Genomic DNA, 24,130 nt, shown 5'->3' with positions numbered 1-24,130 from the left:
CTCAAATAAAATCTTTTTTTTTTTTTTTAAAGATTTTTATTTATTTATTTGACAGCACAAGCAGGGGGAGCAGCAGAGGGAGAGGGAGAAGCAGACTCCCTGTCGAGCAAGGAGCCCGATGCGGGGCTTGATCCCAGGACCCTGGGATCATGACCTGAGCTGAAGGCAGACGCTTAATGACTGAGCCACCCAGGCGCCCTTCAAATAAATAAATAAAATCTATAGAAACAAAGCAACAAAGGTGTGTGATCTTGGTCAAGTTATTAAACCTATGTAATCCTCAGTTTCCTCATTTGTAGAATGAGGATAAATAAACTTCAAAGAGTCATTGTGAACATTTTAATGAGAATAGTGTCAATCAGGTGCTTAATAAAGTATCTGGCATGTAATAAGCACTCATATAGAAAGCAAATTAATATTTATTCGTTTTAATGTTACTTATGTTTGTTGTAGATATAGTTGGCTTAATTTTTGTTGGGCATTCTTTTCAGCTCTGCTTTCTCAGGAGTTGGTACTATTGTTACAGCTTGGGGTTTGCTTTGTAGGACAGTGCAAATTTGGAAATGATTATATGTGAATTTGTAAGCCTAGTACATCAGCCACCCAGTCCTTAGACCACGTATCTTGGTTTCTTTTAATGAAAAATACTGTGTAGGACTCTAGTTTTCTTAAGTGTACACATGAGCTGAGAAATACAGTATTCATATATAATTGGATCATACCTGCTCAAAATCTCAAAATTTGTAAGGAAAATAATGGACTGGTTCAGGAAGTTTTGTGTCTTAGTGGATCAAACTCAGTGTTTGAATGTGGGAAAAAGTGAAATATCTGTGATACAGGTGTGATACAGTGATACTGTTAAGACATGAGACTAAAGGAAGGGAGGTTTGAACCCACAACTCAAGACCACCTTAGCAGAAAGGCTTGGTTTAGCATCTTGGTTTCTTAATGATATATGTGGGGAAATAAACTATTGAGAAACCATTATTAGCAGTTTGCTAATAGGCATTCACTTTAATTTTGAAAATTGTTTTTTTATGATAGTGGGATTAAAAGGAAATAACCATTTGGAAGAAAATTCCAAGGTAAAGCTTATTATTGATTTTTTTTTTGGTGTTTCCAAGCAGGTTTTCTTTAAACAGAATTAAGAACAGGTGTTCTTAACATCAAACTTGTATCAAACATCAGGTGTTATGCTAAACACAAAGTACAATTGAGTATCAAAACAGATTCATCTTTCCTCCAGAAGCATATAACCATATTCAGGAAAGCTTGTAGTATCTGAGTCTGGCCTCAGTTTCAAGGGGCTCTCCTGAAATTTTTATGGAACAGAAAATTTTAAAATAGTTTTTGAACATGTAATGTTCATGTCTACAAAGTCACTGGTAGGCTCATAGGCTTTTTCTCTTTTCTCCTTCTTATAAGCTTCCTTCTGTGTTACTCTCCTGGTACCCATCCCATGACAAATACACAGTTAAATTCAGAGTTAAATTCTGTGTCCTGCTAACCACTGGATTCCTTTTCTCCCTCAATTCTAGGATCTCCCTTGTATGCCCTAATCTGGATTCCCAAACTGGTAGGGACTGCAGATGTTTTAGTTGACCGTCAGAGTGTTTGTTGACTTTTGGGGAATTGGGGGTGTTTTGTTTTGTTTTGTTTTGTTTTTAAACAGGGCTTAAAATCCCTTCAAATTGAGTATGTGGGGCCCCAGGTCTATATTCCTTATAATCGAGCCCAGTTCACCTATTTATGTTCTCTGCCTGACCTTGGTAGGCATTGAGCCTGTGACACCTGCTGGTTATCGGCTGCTACTACTTCTTTTCTAACTCTCGGGTCAAGTTTCTACTGTTTTTCTGTCTCTGAAGGAAGAGAGCTTGAAAGCTTTTTTTTTTTTTTTCCTTCAGATTTTATTTTTTGACAGAGAGAGACAGCGAGAGAGGGAACACAAGCAGGGGGAGTGGGACAGAGAGAAAGCAGGCTTCCTGTGGAGCAGGGAGCCCGATGAGGGGCTTGATCCCAGGACCCTGAGATCATGACCTGAGCCGAAGGCAGATGCTTAATGGCTGAGCCACCCAGGTGCCCCGAGAACTTGAAAACTTAAGTGTTTTCGTTGTTCACTTTCTGGAGACCTGTAGTAATGATAGCTTCTGTGTGAACTACGTTACTGAGCAGTATGGTTGTACACAATTATAAACTAGATGAAAGTCCACGTTGGAAAGAACATGTGCTTTGGAGCCAGACATGCATTTGAAATGGCTCCACTACTTACCTCAGGTGACCTCAGGCCAGTCACCTGAACTTCTGAGCTGAGCATCCATGTGTGAGGAGAATAATCATATCTACCTTACAGGGTTGTTATGGAGGTTAAATTGTTACGGAGATAAAAACTGTATTTGGCACGTACCTAGGTGCTCAGTAAGACTTTGGATTCTGTTACTGTAATTCAGTTCAGCGCTTCACATTTTTTGGTTTAGTTTATGATATTATAATTACAAAGTATACAAGTTCGCCTATTGCAGATAAACCTTTCCTGTATGCATATCATTTTTGTCGATGTTGCTGTTAGTTTTTAACTACATTCTTTAAATTCTCTGTCCTGATTCAGGTAAATTATGAAATGGATAAATGAGAATTCATCCCCTTTTTCATTCTGAGCCTTACTGAGCATTTCATTTGGCCCAGACATGGCTTCTAACCTGAGTAAAAATGAAAAGCACAGCGTAGATCTGACCTTTGGAATTGCATCTAAAATAAGATACATGTTTTAAAGGATTTGGGGTTTTTGATCAATTGATTTAAAAGATTGATTCTGTTTGATGATGTATCAGAGAGCCACAAGACATTTTGAAAATAACTTTCATGCAGCTCTTTAATGATAATTTGATGTCTCTTACCTAGGTCTTTTATTCATATTTTCCATTGACTCTCAAAACTGGTGAGGTAGACATTAGTTACAGTACCTTGTGATGTATACTACTAAATTATCAAATAAGCAATATTTAGTTACCTAAGAATTTTTGAAAAATAGATCAAAAGGTAAGTAACCAGGACAAACTATGTTTAAATTAGAATAAACATTGATCTAATATTTTAATATGAGAATATTCTAATCTAATATAGGCAGAGCATAGAGGATTTTTTGGGTAGTGAAACTATTCTCTACAATACTACAGTGGTGGATTTGTCAAAGTTCATAGAATGTCCACCACCAAGAGTGAACCCTAATGTAAACTATGGACTTTGAGTCAGAGAATGATGAGCCACTGTAGGTTCATGAGTTGTTACAAGTGTACCACTCTGGTGTAGAATGGTAATGATATGGGAAGGAGGTCGTGCATGTATGGGGAAAGGGATATATGAGAATTCTGTACTTTCTACTCAGTTTTGCTGTGAAAAACTCTAATAAATTAAGTTTATTAAAAAAATTAAAAGAAGGGGCGCCTGGGTGGCTCAGTCATTGGGTGTCTGCCTTTGGCTTGGGTTGTGATCCCAGCATGCTGGGATCGAGTCCCGCGTTGGGTTCCCTGATCACCGAGGAGCCTGCTTCTCCCTCTCCAGCTCCCCCTGCTTGTGTTCCATCTCTTGCTGTCTCTGTCAAGTAAATAGAAAAAAGTCTTTAAAAAAAAAAAATGGCCCTGGGGCCCTGGGTGGCTCAGTCATTAAGCATCTGCCTTCAGCTCAGGTCATGATCCCAGGGTCCTGGGATCGAGCCCTGGGTCAGGCTCCCTGCTCTCTGGGGAGCCTGCTTCTCCCTCTCCCACTCCCCCTGCTTGTGTTCCCTCTCTCACTGTCTCTCTCTATGTCAAATAAATAAGTAAAATCTTTTTTTTTAATTTTATTTATTTATTTGACAGAGCACAAGCAGGGGAAGTGGCAGGCAGAGAGAGAAGCAGGCTTCCCACTGAGCAGGGAGCTCGATCGGGGCTCGATCCCAGGACCCTGGGATCACGACCTAAGCCGAAGGCAGCCGCTTAACTGGCTGAGCCACCCAGGCGCCCCTAAATAAGTAAAATCTTAAAAAGAAAAAAATAGCATGCTTTTTTATTTTGTAATTTCAATACAGTTTTTAAATGACTGGGAAGAATGTTAAATACCACTGTTGGCTTTTATCAAGGGATCTCAAAAATATAGACAAAATGTCTTCTGAGATTAATTAATAGACTTGGCAGGCAATTTTTGAGGTTCTAGAAATTGTTGCAGAGAATTATAACATGTAATTTTATGCAAAGTAACAAAATGAACTCTAGTTTTAAACTTAGATGCAGAAGCAAAACTCGTACTAATTTTTGATGACCTTTCAGCATGGCTTGGTTGAGCACACACTATGCAAAAAGCACAAGACAAGAAGCCTAGTCATCACACTTTACGGTTTACAATCTCAGAATGAGGGTGACAGGGAGTTGGAAAGTGTGTGTGTGTGTGTGTGTGTCTAGTTCACTGTAAGTCTAGCGTGTTTCTGTTATCTATCTGCCTATATTGGTTTCAGGTAGCTTTAAAGGTTAATGTCTTACTATGACTGAATTGCTTTCTTAAGGCTTAAAAAGGTGATTACTGTTGGGGGTTTTTTTGGTGTTTTGTTTTTTTTTTTTTAGTTCCTCTGGATCTGCCTCAGTCTTGACACACAGCAGCTCAGGAAATAGTCTAAAGCGCCCAGATACCACAGAGTCACTTAATTCTTCCATGTCCAATGGAACAAGTGATGCTGGTAAGTGACCTTGGAGAATTCAACTCTTCTTAAAAACATTGTTTGAAAAAAGATTTGTAACACTGGTAGCATCCACAGATTGGCCCAATTTAACACCAGTCTAAGCAGATCTGTTTTATTTTAGACCTTTTCGACTCACATGATGATAGAGATGATGAAGGGGAGGCAGGGTCGGTGGAAGAGCACAAAAGCGTTATCATGCATCTCTTGTCACAGGTTAGGCTTGGAATGGATCTTACTAAGGTAAGAATTAAATCTGGCATTTGCTGTAAGTCTTAATGTGTACATGTGGATTCTCAGTGATTGTACAGTGAATGTGGCTTGCAAATGTAACATAATGACATAACTTCTGTTTATACTTTTGTCTTGTGGTTTAATATATATGTAGATGAGCAAACAGAATTTGTATAAATGGATGAAATATGTAAAGCTAGAATTCATAGAAACAGTATATATGGATAATATGAATTAAGATTTGGATTTTATTGGGGGCAAACAAGGAATAGTGTTGAGCTTGATTAGTAGTTTGGATAAAACCTAAAGCAATGTAGTGTGCCCAGAACCAAAGTGAGCAGAGTTCTGGGGCATCTGGGTGGCTCGGTCGTTAAGTGTCTGCCTTCAGCTCAGGTCGTGTTCCCAGAGTCCTGGGATCAAGCCCCAAGTCGGGCTCCCTGCTCAGCGGGAAGCCTGCTTCTCCCTCTCCCACTCCCCCTGCTTGTGTTCCCTCTCTCGCTGTGTCTCTCTCTATCAAATAAATAAATCTTAAAAAAAAAAAAATGAGAAGAGTCCTGATCTTGGGTTTAGAGGACCTGTGTTTCCATCCTGCCTCTGCTATCACCAAACCATGTGACCTTGAGTGGGTCCCTTCCTCTGTGATCTTTATGTTTCTCATGTAAGATGGACGTAACAGTGGCCACTTCACAGGGTCGTTAAGGACAGGAACAGGTAGTAAATGGGAAATTATATGACACACATTGAGCCACACAATTATTGTATTGTATTGAATTTGAATTTAAACTTAGTTCTCTAAACAGAATGCCCTCTTAAGTTAGGAGACTAGCACGTATGGGTGCCTATCGTACATCCCTACCACTGTGCTGGAAACGTCATCCTTGCACTTAATTCTCACCACAGCTCTGCAGAGGTGTTACTGTTAAGATTTTATGGATGAAGAAACTAAAACTCATATAGAGGCTTAGTAACTTGGCTGAGTCCTAGTAAGTGGCAAAACTGAGATTCTGATAATGGTCTGTGATTTCAAATTCTGCAATCTTTTTACTGCTGCCTCTTGTCTTAAAGACTTGAGCTGCAGTAAACTTTCATCTTGGTTGGATTATTATTACTCTCTGGTTTTAGAAAGTTAATAAAATTCAAGATTCTTACTTTTGTTATGACCAAATCAACTCCAGTGCTATATACTCTTTGACACCAGTCAGCTTCATTTTGGTTTTGGATTTAGAGGCTATTGAGGAAAAAACTAATCCATAATCTTTCTAATAAGTGCCTATAATAAAACCCTTTATCTCAAATCTAAGTGAGAACAGAAACACAAGGCTAGCATGTATTTGTGGAATCCAACATACTTGCCAGAAATGTTCTAGGTTTGTTCCAGAACTTTTTCAGTGATCATTAGATTGCATAATTGCTAGAGCAAGAATTGTCACTTCAAATTTGTGAGTTAGAGCTTAATTTTAGATGTTGACATCTGAATATTTCTTTTCTATATCTTCTGCCGTGATCGGTTTTGGTCTTCAGTAATGGAAGACTCATCAGAAGATAACTTGAACAATACCAGGTTTATTAGCTCATATAATGAGAAGGCTAGAAGTAGAGTGGTGCTAGAACTGATTAATTCAATCAGTTGTGTGTGAGAAAGAAGCTAGGTTCCTTCAGTCTCTCTGTTCTTCCATCCTTAGCATGTTGACTTGCACACTCAGGCTTGTCTCGTTGTCATTGCAAAATGGGTGTTATACTTCCAGTCAGCCCATCCTTAGGCAAATAATGTCAAGAGGCAGAAAAATAATTTCTTTTCATGGATTTTTTTTTTATTGTTGTTTTTATTAGGGAAGGATGTTCTTCTCCTGAAGTAGCCCCTCAGACTTCCTTTTTTTTTTTTTTTTTTTTAAAGATTTTATTTATTTATTTGACAGCACAAGCAGGGGGAGCGGCAGGCAGAGGGAGAGGGAGAAGCAGACTCCCCACTGAGCAGGGAGCTGGACTCTGGGCTCGATCCCAGGAACCTGGGACCATGACCCAAGCCAAAGGCAGACACTTAACCAACTGAGCCACCCAGGTGCCCCGGCCCCTCAGACTTCCAACTGAATCTCGTTGGCCAGAGCTATGCGTGTGCCGGTGCTAAGCCAGTCACTAGCAAGGGAGGTTAAATGATAGGTATAGATTAATCCACATTCAGCCCTTGAGATCTGGAAGGACCCTGTGACTCTCATGGCAACCTAGAGCCTGAACCTGAACTGGATCAGAATTCTCTTACTAAGGATGAAGCAGAGATGTGCATAGGCAACCAAAAGTGTCTGCCACAATCAAGTTTGTAAACCTTGCCTCACATAATTTTCTCTGCCAGATAATCTATATTTGGTCCATAGCCACTATAAGCTTGTTATATTATGAAAGATACAATAATAGTTTTTTTTACCAAAAATGTTAAAAATTAGCTATTTTAGAGATCTTTACTGGCATAAACAAATGGCTGTGATTGCCAACAGATTCTGAAATCTTGATGCCTTTATGCATTCCAGAATATTACAATAATACCGTAATTATTTTTATTAAGTTCAGTTAGCCGCTGTATAGTACATCATTAGTTTTTGATGTAGTGTTCAGTGATTCATTAGTTGCATATAACACCCAGTGCTCATCACATGTGCCCTCCTTAATACCCATCACCCAGTCACCCCATCCCTCCACCCCGCCTCCCTTCTGTAACCCTCACTTTGTTTCCCGGAGTCGAGAGTCTCTCATGGTTTGTCTCCCTCTCTCATTTCTTCCCATCAGTTTTCCCTCCCTTCCCCTGTGGTCCTCTACACTATTCCTTATGTTCCACATATGAGTGAAACCATATGATAATTGTCTTTCTCTGCTTGACAGTGCCATAAATTTTTATCTCATTCTCCTATTTATAAAATGTATTTTCTCACTTCAGATACTTTCTAAAGTTATTTCCCAAGTACTTTGTAGTGTTCGGAAATACTATAAAGTCACATCCCATTTACCTCAGTTGGTCTTCAAAATAGTTCTAAGATATAAGCAGGGCATGTAATTAGACTCCTTTTACACAAACTTAGGGAGTCGAGTTAATTTTTCAGGGCTTCCTTACACCTAAGTGGCAGCAAAGTAAAGTACTTGAACCCAGGTTGAAGACAATCCAGCCCTGTTCCAGTTACTTGACATAATGGCATGTATCAGTATAGTGCTAAAAACATTGAAGATGATCTGTTGAATGAGAGTTCTCAAAACATTTTAAGTAGGGAGGAAAAAAAATCTTTTTTAATTATTATCATCAAATTTTGGTTTTTGGCTATTTCTTCTTTTTGAGTTGTCTGTTCAGTTCTTTTGTCCATTTTTCTGCTGGTAATAGTAATCTTTTTCTTGTAAGAGCTATTTATATATTAAAAGTATTTACTTCTGGGGTGCCTCGGTGGCTCAGCTCTTGATTTCGGCTCAGGTCATGATCTCAGGGTCATGAGATTGAGTCCCGTGTCTGGCTCTGTGCCATGGGTGGAGCCTGCTTGGGATTCTCTCTCTCCCTCTCAAAAAAAAAAAAAGGTACCCCTGTTTTGTTATTCAGCATTCTTACTTGGCGGTTTTTAATTTCTGTGTTCTTCAAGAGTGGAAAGAAGTTGGTTGCACCAAGTCAGCACGTAAGCTTACCTACCAGTTTAACCATATTTAGATTATGAACATACATAGGAAGGAAATATACATAGGAAACTGTTTACTTAAAATGTAAACTCTGGAGTTTGATTATAAGCATTCTAAATGTTAGAGCCATAGTGTCCTTTTCTAAGCTGTGGTCTATCAGTCTCTTATATAATCTTTAATCTTTATATACCCAGCCACAGTGGTCAACTGGTTAATCCCTGTCACACATATTTCCTGTCTCCGTCTTTTTTTTCCCCCTCCTATGTCCATGTCTTGTTCCTTCTGTTTCATCATGTATTACAGTCATACTCCTATCTAAGGATTTTGTCTAGTGCCACGTCAGTGAATCATTTCCCAGCTCTGCCCTCATTCTGGTCCCCCAACAGAACATGATCTTTCCCTCTCCTGAACTTCTAGGAACTTTGAACATCTCTTGTATATTTGTCACATTCCACCTAAAATTTTTTTTTTGAAGATTTTTTTTTTTTGAAGATTTTTATTTATTTATTTGACAGAGAGAGAGATAGCGAGAGCAAGAACACAAGCAGGAGGAATGGGAGAGGGAGAAGCAGGCTTCCCGCCAAGCAGGGAGCTCAATGCGGGGCTCAGTCCCAGGACCCTGGGATCATGACCTGAGCCAAAGGCAGACACTTAAGGACTGAGCCACCCAGGCCCCCCTAATTTATTTCTTTAGAGAGAGGGTACATGAACGCACGCTGAGCAGGGGTGAAGGATAGAAAGGGAGGGAGAGGGAAAGGGCAAGAATCTCAAGCAGACTCCGTGCTGAGTGTGGAACCTGACGCAGGGCTTGATCCCACAATCATGAGATCATGACCTGAGCCGAAACCAAGGGTCGGGCACTTAACTGACTGAGCCACACAGGCACCCCAATATTCCACCTAAAATTTAAATACTGGTGGTATTCTCTCATCCTTACCTTTGCCTTCTCCACAGCATTTAACACAGGATCTTGAATATAGTAGATATACAGTAATTACTAAATATAAGGGAATTTTTGTTTACTGTGGTGCTCCATAATGAATAATTTATAATCTGATAGATATTTCAAAAATAATTCTTCCATTTCCTAATGAAATTCTTCTCTTTTTAATTGGTTGTTCCTAATCTTTCTCATTCCTTCTTTCCATATTCCAGTTTCCTATTTTTTTCTCCTCTTCCACATTCCTAGCCTGTCCGCATTTTTCTTCGTGGGCTCAGCCCCATTGTAGAAAGAGTTCATTGATTCCCATTTTCATTCTCTTATTTATTCCTTTAATGCTCACTTAAAAATTTCTTGCTGTGTAATAGTAGTCATGAATGCAAGTGTAAGTGTGGTCCTTCTATTATTTAAGAACACAGATGCATAAGTAGATAAATTGCCTGATACAACTAATGATCATAGAGAAGCAGCATTAGAAAGTGCACAGACCCCTCAGTGTCAGACCCAGTTTTGAATTCCACATCAGTATGGAGCAGTGAAAACATTTCTCTTTGAGCTTCATTTTTCTTGACTGTAAAACAGGGATAATAATTTCTTCAGAACAGGATTGTTGTACACTTCAGTAATACAATGTGTGTGTCATGCCCCAGCAGGTAGTAGGCATCAGAGGGTAGCTACTGGGTGTAGTTTGTCATTGTTATTCTGATTCAGGAGCTTTAGGGAGATTGCACAGAGGAAGTGATAGTCTGAACATTCAAAATCTGTTCTTTGTTTCCCATCTGCTGGGCAGGTTAATGGGCATTTCTGAATCAGTTTAGGAAGTAGGTATCAGAAGCATGCCTGGGCAGTACGTGGTGGGTATTACCATGATTGGAATGAGATTTTTTGGTATTGGGGGGGGTTGTTTTTGTTTTTTTTAAAGCAATTCAGCAATCTGTTTATCTGTAGTGGAATTTGATCCTCAAGGGTCAAATGTGTATGTTTTTCAGGTAGTTCTTCCAACATTCATTCTTGAAAGAAGATCTCTTCTAGAAATGTATGCAGACTTTTTTGCACATCCGGACCTGTTTGTGAGGTATTTGACTGAACACTGTAGTTTCCAATTTTTAAAATGTTACTCAGTAACTTTGTTTGTACAGGATAGATGGATTCCTTTTTTCCTTTTTACCTTTCAGACATTTCTGAGAAAAGGCATTATTTTGTTTATATTAGATGCCTGTTTGCTTAGGTTATAGGGTGGTGATGTTGTTAGGCAATCAAGTTAGATGCTAAAAAATCTTGAGAGCCCATTAATAGGTAGCCAGTATTTATAGAGCCAACGCTGGAGCTTATTTGATGCAGGGATTGGTAATCAATGTTTATACTATATCCTGACAAAATTCAGTTATCTGAATTTAGCAATCCTTTCTAAAGCACCTGGTGTTTGCCAGGAAAGAAAAAATCAGTGTCTGCCCTTGAGGAGCTTACAGTCTAGTGTCCAGATTACAGACTGACTCATAAATTTTAAATACTGGCTTGCAATAGTAAATATATGTGCAAAGGGGAAAGTAAAGTTGGCACTGATTTACAACGAGGAGAGTTCACATCGCTTTTCAGTGGGAGCAGGAAATTTTTCTTTATAGCTGGGTGTTATAATCCATCTTCTCTGATTGCGTTGCTTGGCCTTGGACTGTGGTTTACTGGAGCCAGATACAAATCACTTTGAGGTTTCATGATGGGTGGACACATTGGCTGACACTGGTATACAGTTGACCCTCGAACAACGTGGGGCTTTGGGATGCTTACCTCCCATGTAGTCGAAAATCTGTACTTTTGACTCCCCAAAAATGTCACTAATAATAGCCTGCCGGAAGCCTTGCTGATAACACAAAAGTATTAACATATTCTTGTATGTTACGTGTGTTATATGTTGTATTCTTACAATAAAGTAAGCTAGAGAAAACATTAAAATCATAAGGAAAAATAACATTTATAGTACTTTATCAAAAAATATCCACATGTAAGAGGAACCACATAGTTTAAACCTTTGTCATTCAAGGGTTAACTGTATACATTTATCAAATTCATCGAGCCAAACACTTAAGACTAATGTGTTTAATCATGTATGTTATATCTCAGTTTTAAAAACTCTTGGTCCTGGGTCCTCTCTGCCTGGCTTACGGTGGACCATGCCAAGGAGTGCAGCATCACCTTGTGTCCTGTCAGAAAGCAAGACGTTAAATTTTTTCTTTCTGCCTTGCAGCATTAGTGACCAGAAGGATGCCAGAGATCGAATGGTTCAGGTTGTGAAATGGTACCTCTCTGCCTTTCACGCAGGAAGGAAAGGATCGGTTGCCAAAAAGCCATACAACCCCATTTTAGGGGAAATCTTCCAGTGTCACTGGACATTGCCAAATGATACGAATGAAGAGAACGCAGTGAGTTCTGCACTGATGTTTTTAGTGATCCTAAATTGCATACTGATTCATTTTATTTGGGGGCAGATAATGTAAAGATAGTAATCGGAAGATGCTCAGCACCCACAGAAGAACAGTGCTGTTGGGTCAGCATACTCTAGATATAGTGAGCCGGGAAGGAGTGGCTTGAGATGAGATTCAGAGATCAGGTCATGCACGACCTTGTGGGCCATAATAGTAACTTTGTGGCTTACCAAGACTGCATTTTTGTTTTAAAAAGATCCCTGTAATGATTTTGTGAAAAATAAACCAGAAAGGGGCAAAAATAGAAGCATGGAGACCACTGAGGAGGTTTTGGCATTATTCCGGAAGAGACATGGTTGATTCCAGCTGTACTGTGGAGGTAGAATGTATAGGTGGACTGGGGAGGTAAAAGGAAGGCGACAGTCAGAGATGAACCCTGCATGTGGGCTTCAGCAATTGGTTGATGCCATTTACAAAAGGAAAAAGATTTGGGGAAGGAAAAATCAAGAACTCTAATTTGAAATAAAAGTATGAGTTATACATGTAAGTGGAGTTGCCAAGTAGAGAGTCAGAATTTTAAGAATCTGGAGTTGAAGAGGTTTAGGATAGAAATGGGGCTTTTAGAGATTTTAGTATATTTAGATGGCATTTAAAGCATCAGAATTAGGTGAACTTACCTAGTAAGGCAGCAGAACTAGAAAGGAGTAGCTAACCCAGACCTGAGTCCCCAGGGCCCCAGCATCTAGAGATTCCTTTGAGAAAGATGACCAAGAAGAAAGACTCAAGCAAATGTAAAGAGGCCCTAGCCCACAGTGCCTGGCACAGAATAGCCTATGAGCACACCATGAAATCTCCATCTCTCTCCCTTTCCGTGTAATTCATTACATGTGGTCCTTACTGAAGACAGAGGCAGTGTAATGTGTCTGTTCTTACTCATTTGGCAGACATTGATAAGTAACTGTCGTCTGTGCCACGCCTGGCCCTGGGTTAGGCAATTGATGCTTGCCTTCAAGGGTGTCTTAGGGAGGTCTAGTCAGGGGAGCCGGACACAAAGCTGTAATTCTAGTAGTGAAGTTAAGTGCCATAATAAAAGTATGTATAAGGTGGTTTGGGTGTGTGGAGGAGAGAACAGTTAACCACCTTGGGAGGCAGAGACTCCAATTGTTAGATTATCCACAGTGTCACTTGTGTTTGCACATCAAAAGAAAATGTTATATTTGCTTACAGGAGCTAGTTTCAGAAGGACCAGTTCCCTGGGTTTCCAAAAACTGTGTGACATTCGTGGCTGAACAGGTTTCCCATCATCCACCCAGTAAGTTGCAGAGCTCCTTTGCACCATCCATTCTCAAACTCTTCTGTCTAGAGAGGGTCGTTAAAAGCTCCATAGCTGGAGCACCTGGGTGGCTCAGTTGGTAGAGCATGCAACTCTTGATCTCAGGGTTGGGTGTGGACCTACTTTAAAAAAATAATAAAAAAACAAAAGCTCCATAGCTGATTTCACTATAGTATTGGTTTTATGGCTGCCTATATCTTTCTAACCTTATGAAGATTGGTTCCTCCTACCTGTCTCTTTCTTGTGTAAGTGCCAAAGATTCTATTCAGTTCACTCCACTGATTAACTGTGTATAAAAAGCAGGGATGTGGGAAACTAACTTGTCATCCTTCTAAAGTCATCTTACACATAACGAGCTGTGCTATAAAGACCTCAGCAATTTTGAGAGTTTATATAAATGAGTTGTAGTCTCTACACAGTATATTCCTGACATAGTGGAGAGAATGCGTATCCTTAATGTCTTATTTGCTCAACAATGTTAAGACTGGAAATACTGGATGGGCCCAGGTTGGGGCTGGGGCGCAAGAACATGCTTGCTGACCAGAAGATTTTAAGCCTCCAGGATTGCTACGGCCTCATGGTTCAGGGAAGTTCCTGCCCTGAGTGGTGCTTGCATTGGGAGAAACGGTATAAAAGGCGGTTATGTACTTCCTGGCCTCATTTGAGGCTGTTCTTTGAGGGACACAAGGATTTCTCCCCACGAAGCCACGTTGTTTCTCCAGGTTGAGTCGGAGAGGTGACTAAAGCTGTGTGGTGCACTAATTGAAAACGATTTCTGTTCAGTTTCAGCCTTTTATGCTGAGTGTTTTAACAAGAAGATACAATTCAATGCTCATATCTGGACCAAATCAAAATTCCTTGGGATGTCGATTGGGGTGCACAACATAGGGCAGGGTAAGTCTCTGGGCATGGGGTAGACTAGAGTGTTAATAGAATTTTATTCTAATATGTGCTGGACCCTTGTCTAGTGAGGGGAAATGGCACCAAGAAATCCAGACTGGATGTCATTGTTTGCATATAAGCATGTGTATTGGGGATGAGAACAGAGGTTGGAGGGTGCAAGATTGATTTTCCTTAAATTGAATGGAGTATCTTGGAGTATCCATCAATCAGACAATAAAGTCTTCTGGCCAGTTGACACTGCTCATCAGAGATTCTATCCCTTCTCTCCACAGGCTGCGTCTCGTGTCTAGATTATGATGAACATTATATTCTCACATTCCCCAATGGTTATGGAAGGCAAGTAGAGCTGTGTCCATTTCCTCTGATCAGCTGGCAGCAGAGCCTGCTGTTCCTTAAGCTACACCCCTCCTTTCTGTCCTCTGAACTGTCAGCCTTACCTGCACTTTTTTTTTGCAGGTCTATCCTCACAGTGCCCTGGGTGGAACTAGGCGGAGAATGCAATATCAGTTGTTCCAAAACTGGTTATAGTGCAAATATCGTCTTCCACACTAAACCTTTCTATGGGGGCAAGAAGCACAGAATTACTGCTGAGATTTTGTAGGTATTTTGCTTTTCTGCTTCAGTTCTCTTTTGCTTCTGAAATATTTTTGTCTTGAACTATAACTTTTATTAGGAATTGACTGTTTTAATGGTTTTGTTTGTAAACTTGTTTCACATCCTGTATGTTCTTTCTCTTCCTGAAATCCCATATCAGAAGGAGACCTAAAATCTGGGTTCAGAACAGAAGTCATTCATTAATGAGATTTCCTTCCTAGGAGCCTGAGAGGAGTCTTCCCAGATCGCCCAGCTAATGCAGATCATGGATTCCTGACTCAATTGGAGCATGGGCTAGTCTGTACCGTAGACCCTGTGATTCTCACTGCAATGTCTCCCAAATCCTCAGTCCTTTTTTCTGTGCCTTTGCTAGGGAAAAACAGTAAGCATCACATCTTGGCTTGGTTTCATATAGAGTCAGATGAAGACAACTGTGCTGTCTTGGTAACAGTCAGTTGATCTGCCTGGAAGAGGAAAATCTGCAGGACCTTTGTCTTCCCTGAGAGGCTTTGTTGGGAACAGTGTTGCAGATGGAAGATACATGACTGATTAACCAGTTTTCCAGGGAAATAGTTGGGATGACATAATTAGCATCCAAAAAAATCTTGAGCGGGAAGGACCATGAACACATGATGAAGTTTACTAAAGATCAGTGTAAAGTCTAAAAAATTACTGCAATCAGAGAGTATGGGCAGAGCTCAGAGCAGCACAGGTCACCGCTAGAGTGCGTCTGCACCCCCACAGTAGCAGGTGATGGAAATCAACATGGGGGGCCTGTTTCTCAGTGTTCCTTTCAAGTAACCAGCACCAATAAGAGCTGCTAGCTCAGCAGAATCTTCTGCCAGTCATAGCCATATATAGCAGAAAGACTGTCCTCAGAATTGGGAACTGAAAGAGCGCTTAGTAGACTCTTCAAATAAGGGATTTGAGCATGAGATGAAGGATTGTACTAGCTGAGTGGCTGTCAAGTTTTTGGTTTCTGGACTCCTTTACACTTAAAAATTATTAAGAGCCCCAGAGTGCTTTTGTCCTACATCAGATAATATCCATTGATATTTCTTATATTAGAAATTAAGACAAGATTTTTTTTTTTTTAAGCTTTTTATTTATTTGACAGAGACAGAAGGGAACACAAGCAGGGGGAGTGGGAGAGGAAGAAGCAGGCCTCCCGCCAAGCAGGGAGCCCGATGCGGGGCTCGATCCCAGGACCCTGAGCCAGAGGCAGATGTTTAATGACTGAGCCACCCAGGTGCCCCAAGATTTTAAAATATTTATAAATAGGGGCACCTGGGTAGCTTCATTGGTTAAACGTCCGACTCTTGATTTTGTCATGATCTCAGGGTTGTGGGATTAAGCCCCACATCAGGCTCTGTGCTCAGTGTGGAGTCTGCTTAAGATTTTCTTTCCTGGGCGCTTGGGTGGCTCAGATGGTTAAGTGTCTGCCTTCGGCTCAGGTCATGATCCCAGAGTCCTGGGTTCGAGTTCCACATCAGGCTCCCTGCTCGGTGGGGAGCCTGCTTCTCCCTCTGCCTCTCTCTCTCTCTCTCTCTCTGTCTTATGAATAAATAAAATCTTCAAAAAAAAATTTTCTTTCCCTCCGCTCCTCCCCGTTTGCACACACACATGTTCGTTCTTAAATAAATCTTCAAAATATTCATTTACAAATGACAACAATAGCATTTTTATGAAAAAGAAACTTTTCCAAAACTTGCCTTTAAAACATTTGTGAGAGGAGAGACATAGTACATTTTCTGAATTTTGTAAATCTCTGATAAAATTAATAGAAGACAGTTGGATTCTCCTACTACTTGTCAGTCTCTTATGTAGCCTCTGGGAAACACTGTACACTTGTGGGAAAATGAGGGTGAAAAAGGCAAGTAATGTCTTAATATGATGAAAATAGTTTGACCTGAGAGTCTTGGGAACCCTCAGGAGTCCCCACCACACTTTGAGAAGCACTGCACAATGACTTTGTAAACGTGGGATTCTACCATTTTTCTTCCCCATTGTCCCCTTCTCCTAAAGCCCCTAAATCATAGAGGAAACTTGTTTCAGTCCATGACAGCTTGCATCCTACCCTGTGTATTTTTCTATTTGACCTCTTTTATAGCCTCCTCTTATGTTTATGCCTTACCCTTCCTAACCTGTTCTTTGCTGTGATGCTTAACTTCCCAAATTTCATACCTGCCATACATACCATTGTCATGTCCAAGTAGAGGCCTGTTGGCATTTTTGAGGAAAGGATCCTTCCTCAGGAAAAGAGGTCAAACTGTTTGACCTTAGAACCTCAGGATACTTTGGACTGTTTGACCTCAGGATCCTTCCTCAGGATGAAGAGCCTGGTCTCCAGTGTTAAGAGAGACCTTCTCTGACCTTCATTTCAACACTTTTGCCCTTGATCTCCATTGCTCACCTTAACTCCCCATAGCACTTACCACCCAAAATCTCAGTGGTGAGGTCTCCACAACTAGGCTGCGAACAGCTTAAGGGCAGAGACCATCCCTCATCTTTTGTGGCCCCAGTACCCCCAGCACAGGGCTCTCTTGCTCCTCTCCTATCCCCTATTCATGGGATCTTGAGTTCTAAATTAGCGTCTTGTTTTGGGACCTCATTCTTAAGAGTTGGCTCAGGGAAATCCAGTTCCACTAAGCTGCTTTTACCCCGAGACTTCACAGTTGCTCTTCCATGTTCTTCTCCGACCAGATTCTTTGGTAGTTACCAACTTAAGACTAACAGAAATGTTTCCTTTTCTATTTAGTTCTCCAAATGACAAGAAGTCTTTTTGCTCAGTTGAAGGGGAATGGAATGGTGTAATGTATGCAAAATATGCAACAGGGGTAAGAAGCTATATTTTACACTTATTTTAGGCTACATTAAATTGTAGCCTTTCATCCAGAAATTTAAACACCAAGGCCAACTCTAATGCCATCTCTTCAGGGAAATCCTCTTCTTTCCCCCACCTCTTCCTCAGTAGAACAGTGAGTTTTATTTTCCCCTCTCCTCTCAGAACACTCAGTATATGTAAAAAATAATAATAATGCTTGGCATATAGTAAATATCCAGTAAATGAAAGCTATATCATTAGAATGGGTGGTATGTTTATAAAATTAAGTGCTAAACTAATTTGTTTGTATATACAACTTAATTTTTTATAAGAAATGTATTGAGTGCCTGGCACCATGGATACAGAAATAAGTAAGATAGTCCTTGACCTCAAGAAACTTGCAAACAATACCTAATTAAAGTAGGAGGAAGGTGGTATGGGATTAACGGGAGGAGCCAACAAACTGGATTTTGGACTTGGAGAATTTGAAATGTAAAAAGCACTTCAGCATTTAACATTAGAATTAGTTGTTTATGGGTCTGATTTCCTAAGAGATTAATATTGAGCATATAGCACATAGCCACATGAAACCTCTGTTGAGCTTCTACCAAGACTTAAGATACACCACTATATTTTAAGCTGAAGGTAGCAATATGAAACTCACTGTCTATACATCCTATTCCTGTGTGGGATTTGACTATTAAATCTGTTAAACGTTTCTGGGAAGAGTTGACTTTTCCTCCCAGAACAGTTTGAACAATAAAACATCTACCTACCTCTTATTTTCTAGGAAAATGCAGTTTTTATAGATACCAAGAAGTTGCCTATAATTAAGAAGAAAGTGAGGAAGTTGGAAGATCAGAACGAGTATGAATCCCGCTGGTAAGAGGACTTTGCTAGAGCTGTTGTGGCGATGTCCTTGCTAATGGCTAGGCAAAGGCAGGGCTGGGTTTTGGAGACACAATAGCAGAGTATAACAGAGCACAGACTAATTCTGAATACCTGGGTTCATATGGAGCTCCACCACTTACTAGCTTTTTAACCATGACGGTAAGCTAGCCTCTCCTTGCCTTCTTTCCTAAAATGGGAACCTCAGAGTTGATGTGAGGACTTACACGTAGTATATATATGATGCTTGGGATATATAAATATTGTATGCAGATTTATCACCATCTTCGTGGTTTATAAGAGAAGGCAGTGAGGTTCCCAAAAGACCCTCAGGTCTTTTGTTGCAAAAAATTTTTTTAAAAATATTTCATCCCTAGGTATTTCAGTATATGTATCTCTGAAGTGACTTAAAAACCACTAGCCACATATCACACTTTGAAAAACAAATCCTTGGGGCACCTGGGTGGCTCAGTCGTTAAGCGTCTGCCTTCAGCTCAGGGCAGGATCCCAGGGTCCTGGGATCGAGCCCCACATCAGGCTCTCTGCTCAGCGGAAGCCTGCTTCTCCCTCTCCCACTCCCCCTGCTTGTCTTGTTCCTTCTCTCGCTGTCTGTTTCAAATAAATAAAATCTTAAAAAAAAAAAAATCCTTAATATCATCAAATACCTAGTTGGTATTCAATTTTCCTATGGTTTCAAACATACTTTTTTCCTTTCCCATTTGCCACAATAAAATCAGAATCTGTCAGTGGTATGAGAATCACACACTGAAGTTCTTTGTTTAGCATATTAGTCCATTTCTTAAGTGAAGGAAGAGGATCTTACAAATCGTTACCCAGCTGTTGTCTCTAAACTTAACAGTCTGCTTGGCTGGACTGCCTGCTCGTATTTGTAAGTGGAAATCTATAGAAATTTGTGCTCTGCTCCTCACCACAGGGGGATCTTAAGCATGGCCACTTCTCTGGTCCCTAGGTGTCTTCCCTTGTACAGTGACACTAGACTTACCTAGTTATCTTCCAGGCCTTGAGAAGAAGCCACATCTCTTACCCCCTTAAGTCTCTACAGTTTACCTCTTGACCCTTATTCTCTTGGTTCAGACTGTTTCTCCAGATTTCATTTTTCAAGGGAGTTGGCACTTCTTTCCCCTGATCTAACCCTTTTGGTTTATAATAAAGGAAACTCACACCCTAGAAAGGTGAACTGATGAACCCCCAAAGTTGCATAGCTAGCTAGAGGTAGAGCCAAAAGTAAAATCCCAGATTTCAGTTCTGTTCTTTCTCTGTTGTCTGTACCATATATCTAGTTTTCTGCCCATCCTTTATTTTCTTCTTTTGACACTAGCAGTGGAATCTTCTAAGTCCATTTCTCTGTCCTTTATTCCAGTGCCTTGGTACCGCTTTAAGGAGATGCAGTCTGTGAACTACACTTAAAGCCGTTTGACTTACACTCTCATTATGCTATATTCAGTCAGGCTCTAGACTTTCAGTCTCAAGTTTGCTAACTCCTCTGTCTAGCTAGTATTCAGTGTCTTGACTTCTTTTCTTTAGCCTTTGGAAGGATGTCACTTTCAACTTAAAAATCAGAGACATTGATGCAGCAACCGAAGCCAAGCATAGACTTGAAGAAAGACAAAGAGCAGAAGCTCGGGAAAGGAAGGAGAAGGAAATTCAATGGGAGACAAGGGTAAGTTTTATTGGGGAGCCAGCCCCAACCTACCAGCTGCTATTCCCCCTGAACCCTGAGCTGTAAGTCATTCATTCATTTCAGTGAATGCTGAAGTAGTGAACCACTTTTAAATAAGCATAGTGATGAACAGGGTGAGCCCTGGTCCCTTCCTGAAACTCACTTTAGCGTAATGAGGGGGAGAAGACAGAATAATAAAAAGTATGGTATTATTTGTAGACATACAAAGCAAGTGAGTAACTGAATTCTCCCCCTTTCTTTTACAGTTATTTCATGAAGATGGAGAATGTTGGGTTTATGATGAACCATTACTGAAACGTCTTGGTGCTGCCAAGCATTAGGTTGGGAAATGCAAAGTTTACATCTGACGACCAGGGCAATAGGCATAATTAAGCAACAATCTTCCTTTGGGAGAACCTATTCACTCCCTTCTTATTGCAGTGGTTCCTATCTCAGGGATACTGGACTTTCTGATGCAGATGAACAATTAAAGCGAGAAAAGCTTCCCTTTTTTCCTTTTCTGTGGCAGTTACAATTTTGACTTCAGTCCTGAGAAAAACTTCAGGTTTTGAAAACGAGATGTCTGCTTTTTCCCCCAAACCCCATGCTTTTTGAAAAGCATTTATAAATCCCGGTCTTAAACCTTGCACACTTAGTACGGCTGTTAAGATATACTTACACACACACACACACACACATATATATACACACACACACACATATATATATATACATATAGACTTGATGCCAGATTTTTCATAAATACTCCATCTACTGTAAATATTGGTTCCTCTTAGTTGTTTTAGAAACTTAGTGCAATGTATTAAAATCAAGTGTTAGGAAATTTCATGCCCTCACCTATGACAACTTTTGTTTTGGAATTGGACTATTAAATTGTATCTAACTCTGGACTATATTTAATTATACTCAGTGCTTCTTAAGGCTTCATAAAGTAATTTTTCCAAATTTTTTTAAATGTGTTTCTTTTATTATCTGGCAACCTTGAATCCAGGAGCTAAGTCGCTTTACACAAGGACTCTCCTAAAACAATGAAGGGGCCATCCTTTTTCTCCACCCTCCCTTATACTCTGTGTTCTATGTTTAGCCCCCCGCCATGCTATTCCATTCTCCAGAGTTCCTTGAACTCTCATACAGCACACGTAGGGCTCCCAACATTTTATCCAAAAATATTTTATTGCCTCTCTAGGTTTAGGGAGAGGATTTTAGATCCCACCCCACACTGAAACAAACAAAAAAGAATGCCACAGCAGCAAATGGCTCATTCTGAAGGGCATTACAGAACTATCTTTATTTAAAAGTACATCTCACACACACACACACACACGCGCACGTGCGTATTAGCACCTAGCATGTAGGCACTAAGACGTCGGCTACATAGGGCCTCTCAAGGTTCTTCATGTGGGAGAACAGGCTTCTCAACAGGGCTTCTCAAACTGCTCCTGCGAGCTTTTTGGTCACTTGGCACACCCTGCTACTTTCTGTCATCTGCCAGCTACTACAGTAACCCTTGGTTTGTTAGTCACAATGTGGGGAGTAGGAGTAGTATAAATCAAATTCTGTGATAGCAGTGCAAAAATTCTACGGCACTCGTAGTAGTGTAACTTCATAAAACACAAACACATTTTTAAATACACAATGCTTCAGGCCGACGAGACTGCAGTTTATTTGACTATTTTATGGTAGGGGAGAAGGTTAAGTGTGGATGTGAAAGCCCTGATATCAGTAATGGGGATGGTAGAGTCTACCAGTAGAGGAGAGGATGGCAAGTAGGTCAGCTGCATCGCTTCACAAGAAGAGTTTGAATCCTCACCAGAAGGGGAACCATCCTCTTCTAGCTCATACTTTCCAAATCCAACGACCTGAAAGAAGCCAAAGACTTGAGGTGAGAAATATGCTGAGTAGATAGGGGTATAAGACCTGTTAGAATTTCTAGTCCCAATCCAAACTGAGGGAGTGGTAACTAGACTAAATGACTGCTCTGGAAAGGACAGAGCTACAGCTTAGCTCACTCATACTCACGTGAACACTGAGCATTTTACTTCCTGGTCCTCTGTGAGCCTTGAACCAGTCGACTAGGTCAGATTTGGAGAATGACTTCAGTGCTTCAATCTTACAGGGGGAAAGGAAGACAGGAAAAAAAGAAAGCTATAAAAGACAAGCAGTGCATTTTCTAAAAAGGTCATTATTAAATACACACACTAGGCAGATCTCTTTGGTTCTGCTTAGCACTTGAGCATATTTTATTCTTCCAGGTTTCAGGTTGCCCGAAGGATGAAAATAAGCCTCTGTGACACACCTTTGTGTGTTTCATAGCAATAAGTTAACCCTGGCAAATAAGAAAGGGCAGCAGCTGTAATTACAGCTGAGTAGTACACACGGAGCCAAAACCCACCATCACCTTGGTGTCACACTTCAGGTACATGCTAAGGGATACTCTGGCCTGAGAAAATACAGTAACAATTGAAACATGAAGTTTGTCTTCTAATAGGAAAACTGGAGCACCTTATGAGCTGGGCTGAAACCTCTTGTTAAATGACCCTTTTGCTTCAGTGTCCTTTTGTTAATTCACCACATAGGGTTATATTATCAAAGAGTGTTAGACTGCAGGTCCCAGAGCTCTTTTTGTAGGTTTTATTACTTTGGGCTAAAAGCGGTTAAAAAGACCTAACACCCAGAATTAATAAAGCTGGAATTCCATAAAGACCAGAAGTTCTCAATTTTCTTTAAATAGCAGAAACCTTTTTTCCTCCACAAATCCTGTACTGAGTCTCAATATAAATACAAAATATAAAAATTATGTTACACAAAAACAATACCAATACAAAAATGGATCAGCTCTCTTCCACACAGTATTGATTTGCTTGGGATTGTGACTCATAAAATCAGGAGTCCTGGTCAGGGCTCTGATACTCAAAACTGTGTTACTACTACCTCATGGGCAAGGCGGTCAAAGAGATACTGCTGTGTCACCACTTCGTTCCAGTTCCTATCCACCTCCTCCCCAAGGTGGGTATCCTCGCATTCCTTCAGCTTGATCAGAGCTGTGACCTATTCCACCAAAGAGAGAGACACCCTCAGGTATAGCATCACACCAGTTGCCCTAGAACACACTTGACCCTATTCGGTCTGGTTTGTGACAGACCTGCTATGATCCCTTCACTTGGGACCTGCCAGCAGGATGGGGAGGGATGAAGCTAGGAAGACATTTTGGTCACGTTAAGGTGGGGCTACAAAACTCAGAAACTGGCCAAAGGAACAAAAGACCAGGCCAGCATACTCACCTGGGTGTTGAATGCTTCCTCAGTGAGGTTCTCGATCTTCTCTTCAAAGCTAGAAAGAAATTCTTCTATCTTCTTATCAACAACTTCAGAACTGAAACAAAACATCTTCAATTAAAAGTCGGCAGAGGGCAGCAGTTCTTTCTGCCCAGGGTTCCTGTCCCCATGCTTTAATAAAACCACCATTTTGCACCAAAAAAAGGCAGAAACCTGGTCTCAAGCAGAACGCAAAGAAGAAAAAGAGCTAAGGCATGTTTCTAAGAAAGAGACTGAAGTGTTTTCTTCCAGGCCTCAGTACTCTTCCCCTGAGCTGAGTGAGAGGAGAGAACAGAAAAGGACCCAACCCCTGACTCTAGCCCAACTTCCTGATACCCTCAACACAGAAGCAATGACAATGCATGCTTGACCACTCCAAAGCTGAGGACCAACAAGGCTTGTACCCTGGTTCCTGCATAAATGCCAGGTTAGGCATCTCTGCTTTTCTTGTCCTCAGGCCTGCCTGGAGAGAGGAAACACCAGCAAGCCCTGCACAGTGACCACAAAGCCCTCTAGGACCACTGGAACCATTACTGATCTGTCCTGGATCAAGCCATCTATGACCCACCCTCCATCTCCACCTCCTTCTCTCTCTCTCTCTCTCTCTCTCTCTCTCTCTCTCTCTCTC

The 24,130-nt window shown here is 40.6% G+C and overlaps 2 protein-coding genes across 9 annotated transcripts in view; one reads left to right on the top strand and one right to left on the bottom strand.

Moving 5' to 3' along the window:
• The window catches only part of OSBPL9 (oxysterol binding protein like 9), a 176,241-nt gene extending 155,108 nt beyond the window's left edge, over positions 1-21,133 (top strand). For all 7 annotated transcript variants that reach the window (XM_025871597.2, XM_025871596.2, XM_025871595.2 and 4 more), the window contains 12 exons: positions 4,593-4,705; positions 4,830-4,948; positions 10,514-10,599; positions 11,767-11,941; positions 13,172-13,256; positions 14,061-14,171; positions 14,453-14,516; positions 14,637-14,777; positions 17,533-17,611; positions 18,389-18,480; positions 20,032-20,167; positions 20,434-21,133. In XM_025871597.2, coding sequence (XP_025727382.2) covers positions 4,593-4,705; positions 4,830-4,948; positions 10,514-10,599; positions 11,767-11,941; positions 13,172-13,256; positions 14,061-14,171; positions 14,453-14,516; positions 14,637-14,777; positions 17,533-17,611; positions 18,389-18,480; positions 20,032-20,167; positions 20,434-20,508 — 1,276 coding nt within the window. In that variant the 3' untranslated portion in view covers positions 20,509-21,133. The remainder of the gene's footprint in view (positions 1-4,592; positions 4,706-4,829; positions 4,949-10,513; positions 10,600-11,766; positions 11,942-13,171; positions 13,257-14,060; positions 14,172-14,452; positions 14,517-14,636; positions 14,778-17,532; positions 17,612-18,388; positions 18,481-20,031; positions 20,168-20,433) is intronic.
• A 694-nt stretch (positions 21,134-21,827) lies between these two features.
• The window catches only part of NRDC (nardilysin convertase), a 103,780-nt gene continuing 101,477 nt past the window's right edge, over positions 21,828-24,130 (bottom strand). For both annotated transcript variants that reach the window (XM_025871593.2, XM_025871592.2), the window contains 4 exons: positions 23,470-23,560; positions 23,120-23,236; positions 22,208-22,297; positions 21,828-22,047 (listed from right to left, as the gene is read on the bottom strand). In XM_025871593.2, coding sequence (XP_025727378.1) covers positions 21,850-22,047; positions 22,208-22,297; positions 23,120-23,236; positions 23,470-23,560 — 496 coding nt within the window. In that variant the 3' untranslated portion in view covers positions 21,828-21,849. The remainder of the gene's footprint in view (positions 22,048-22,207; positions 22,298-23,119; positions 23,237-23,469; positions 23,561-24,130) is intronic.

Source organism: Callorhinus ursinus, unplaced genomic scaffold, assembly GCF_003265705.2.
Source record: "Callorhinus ursinus isolate GAN/ISIS: 27379988/994484 unplaced genomic scaffold, GSC_fseal_2.0 scaffold9, whole genome shotgun sequence".
Classification (NCBI taxonomy): domain Eukaryota; kingdom Metazoa; phylum Chordata; class Mammalia; order Carnivora; family Otariidae; genus Callorhinus; species Callorhinus ursinus.
Note: the sequence above shows the minus strand (reverse complement) of the source record. Positions and strands in the feature narration are given on the sequence as shown.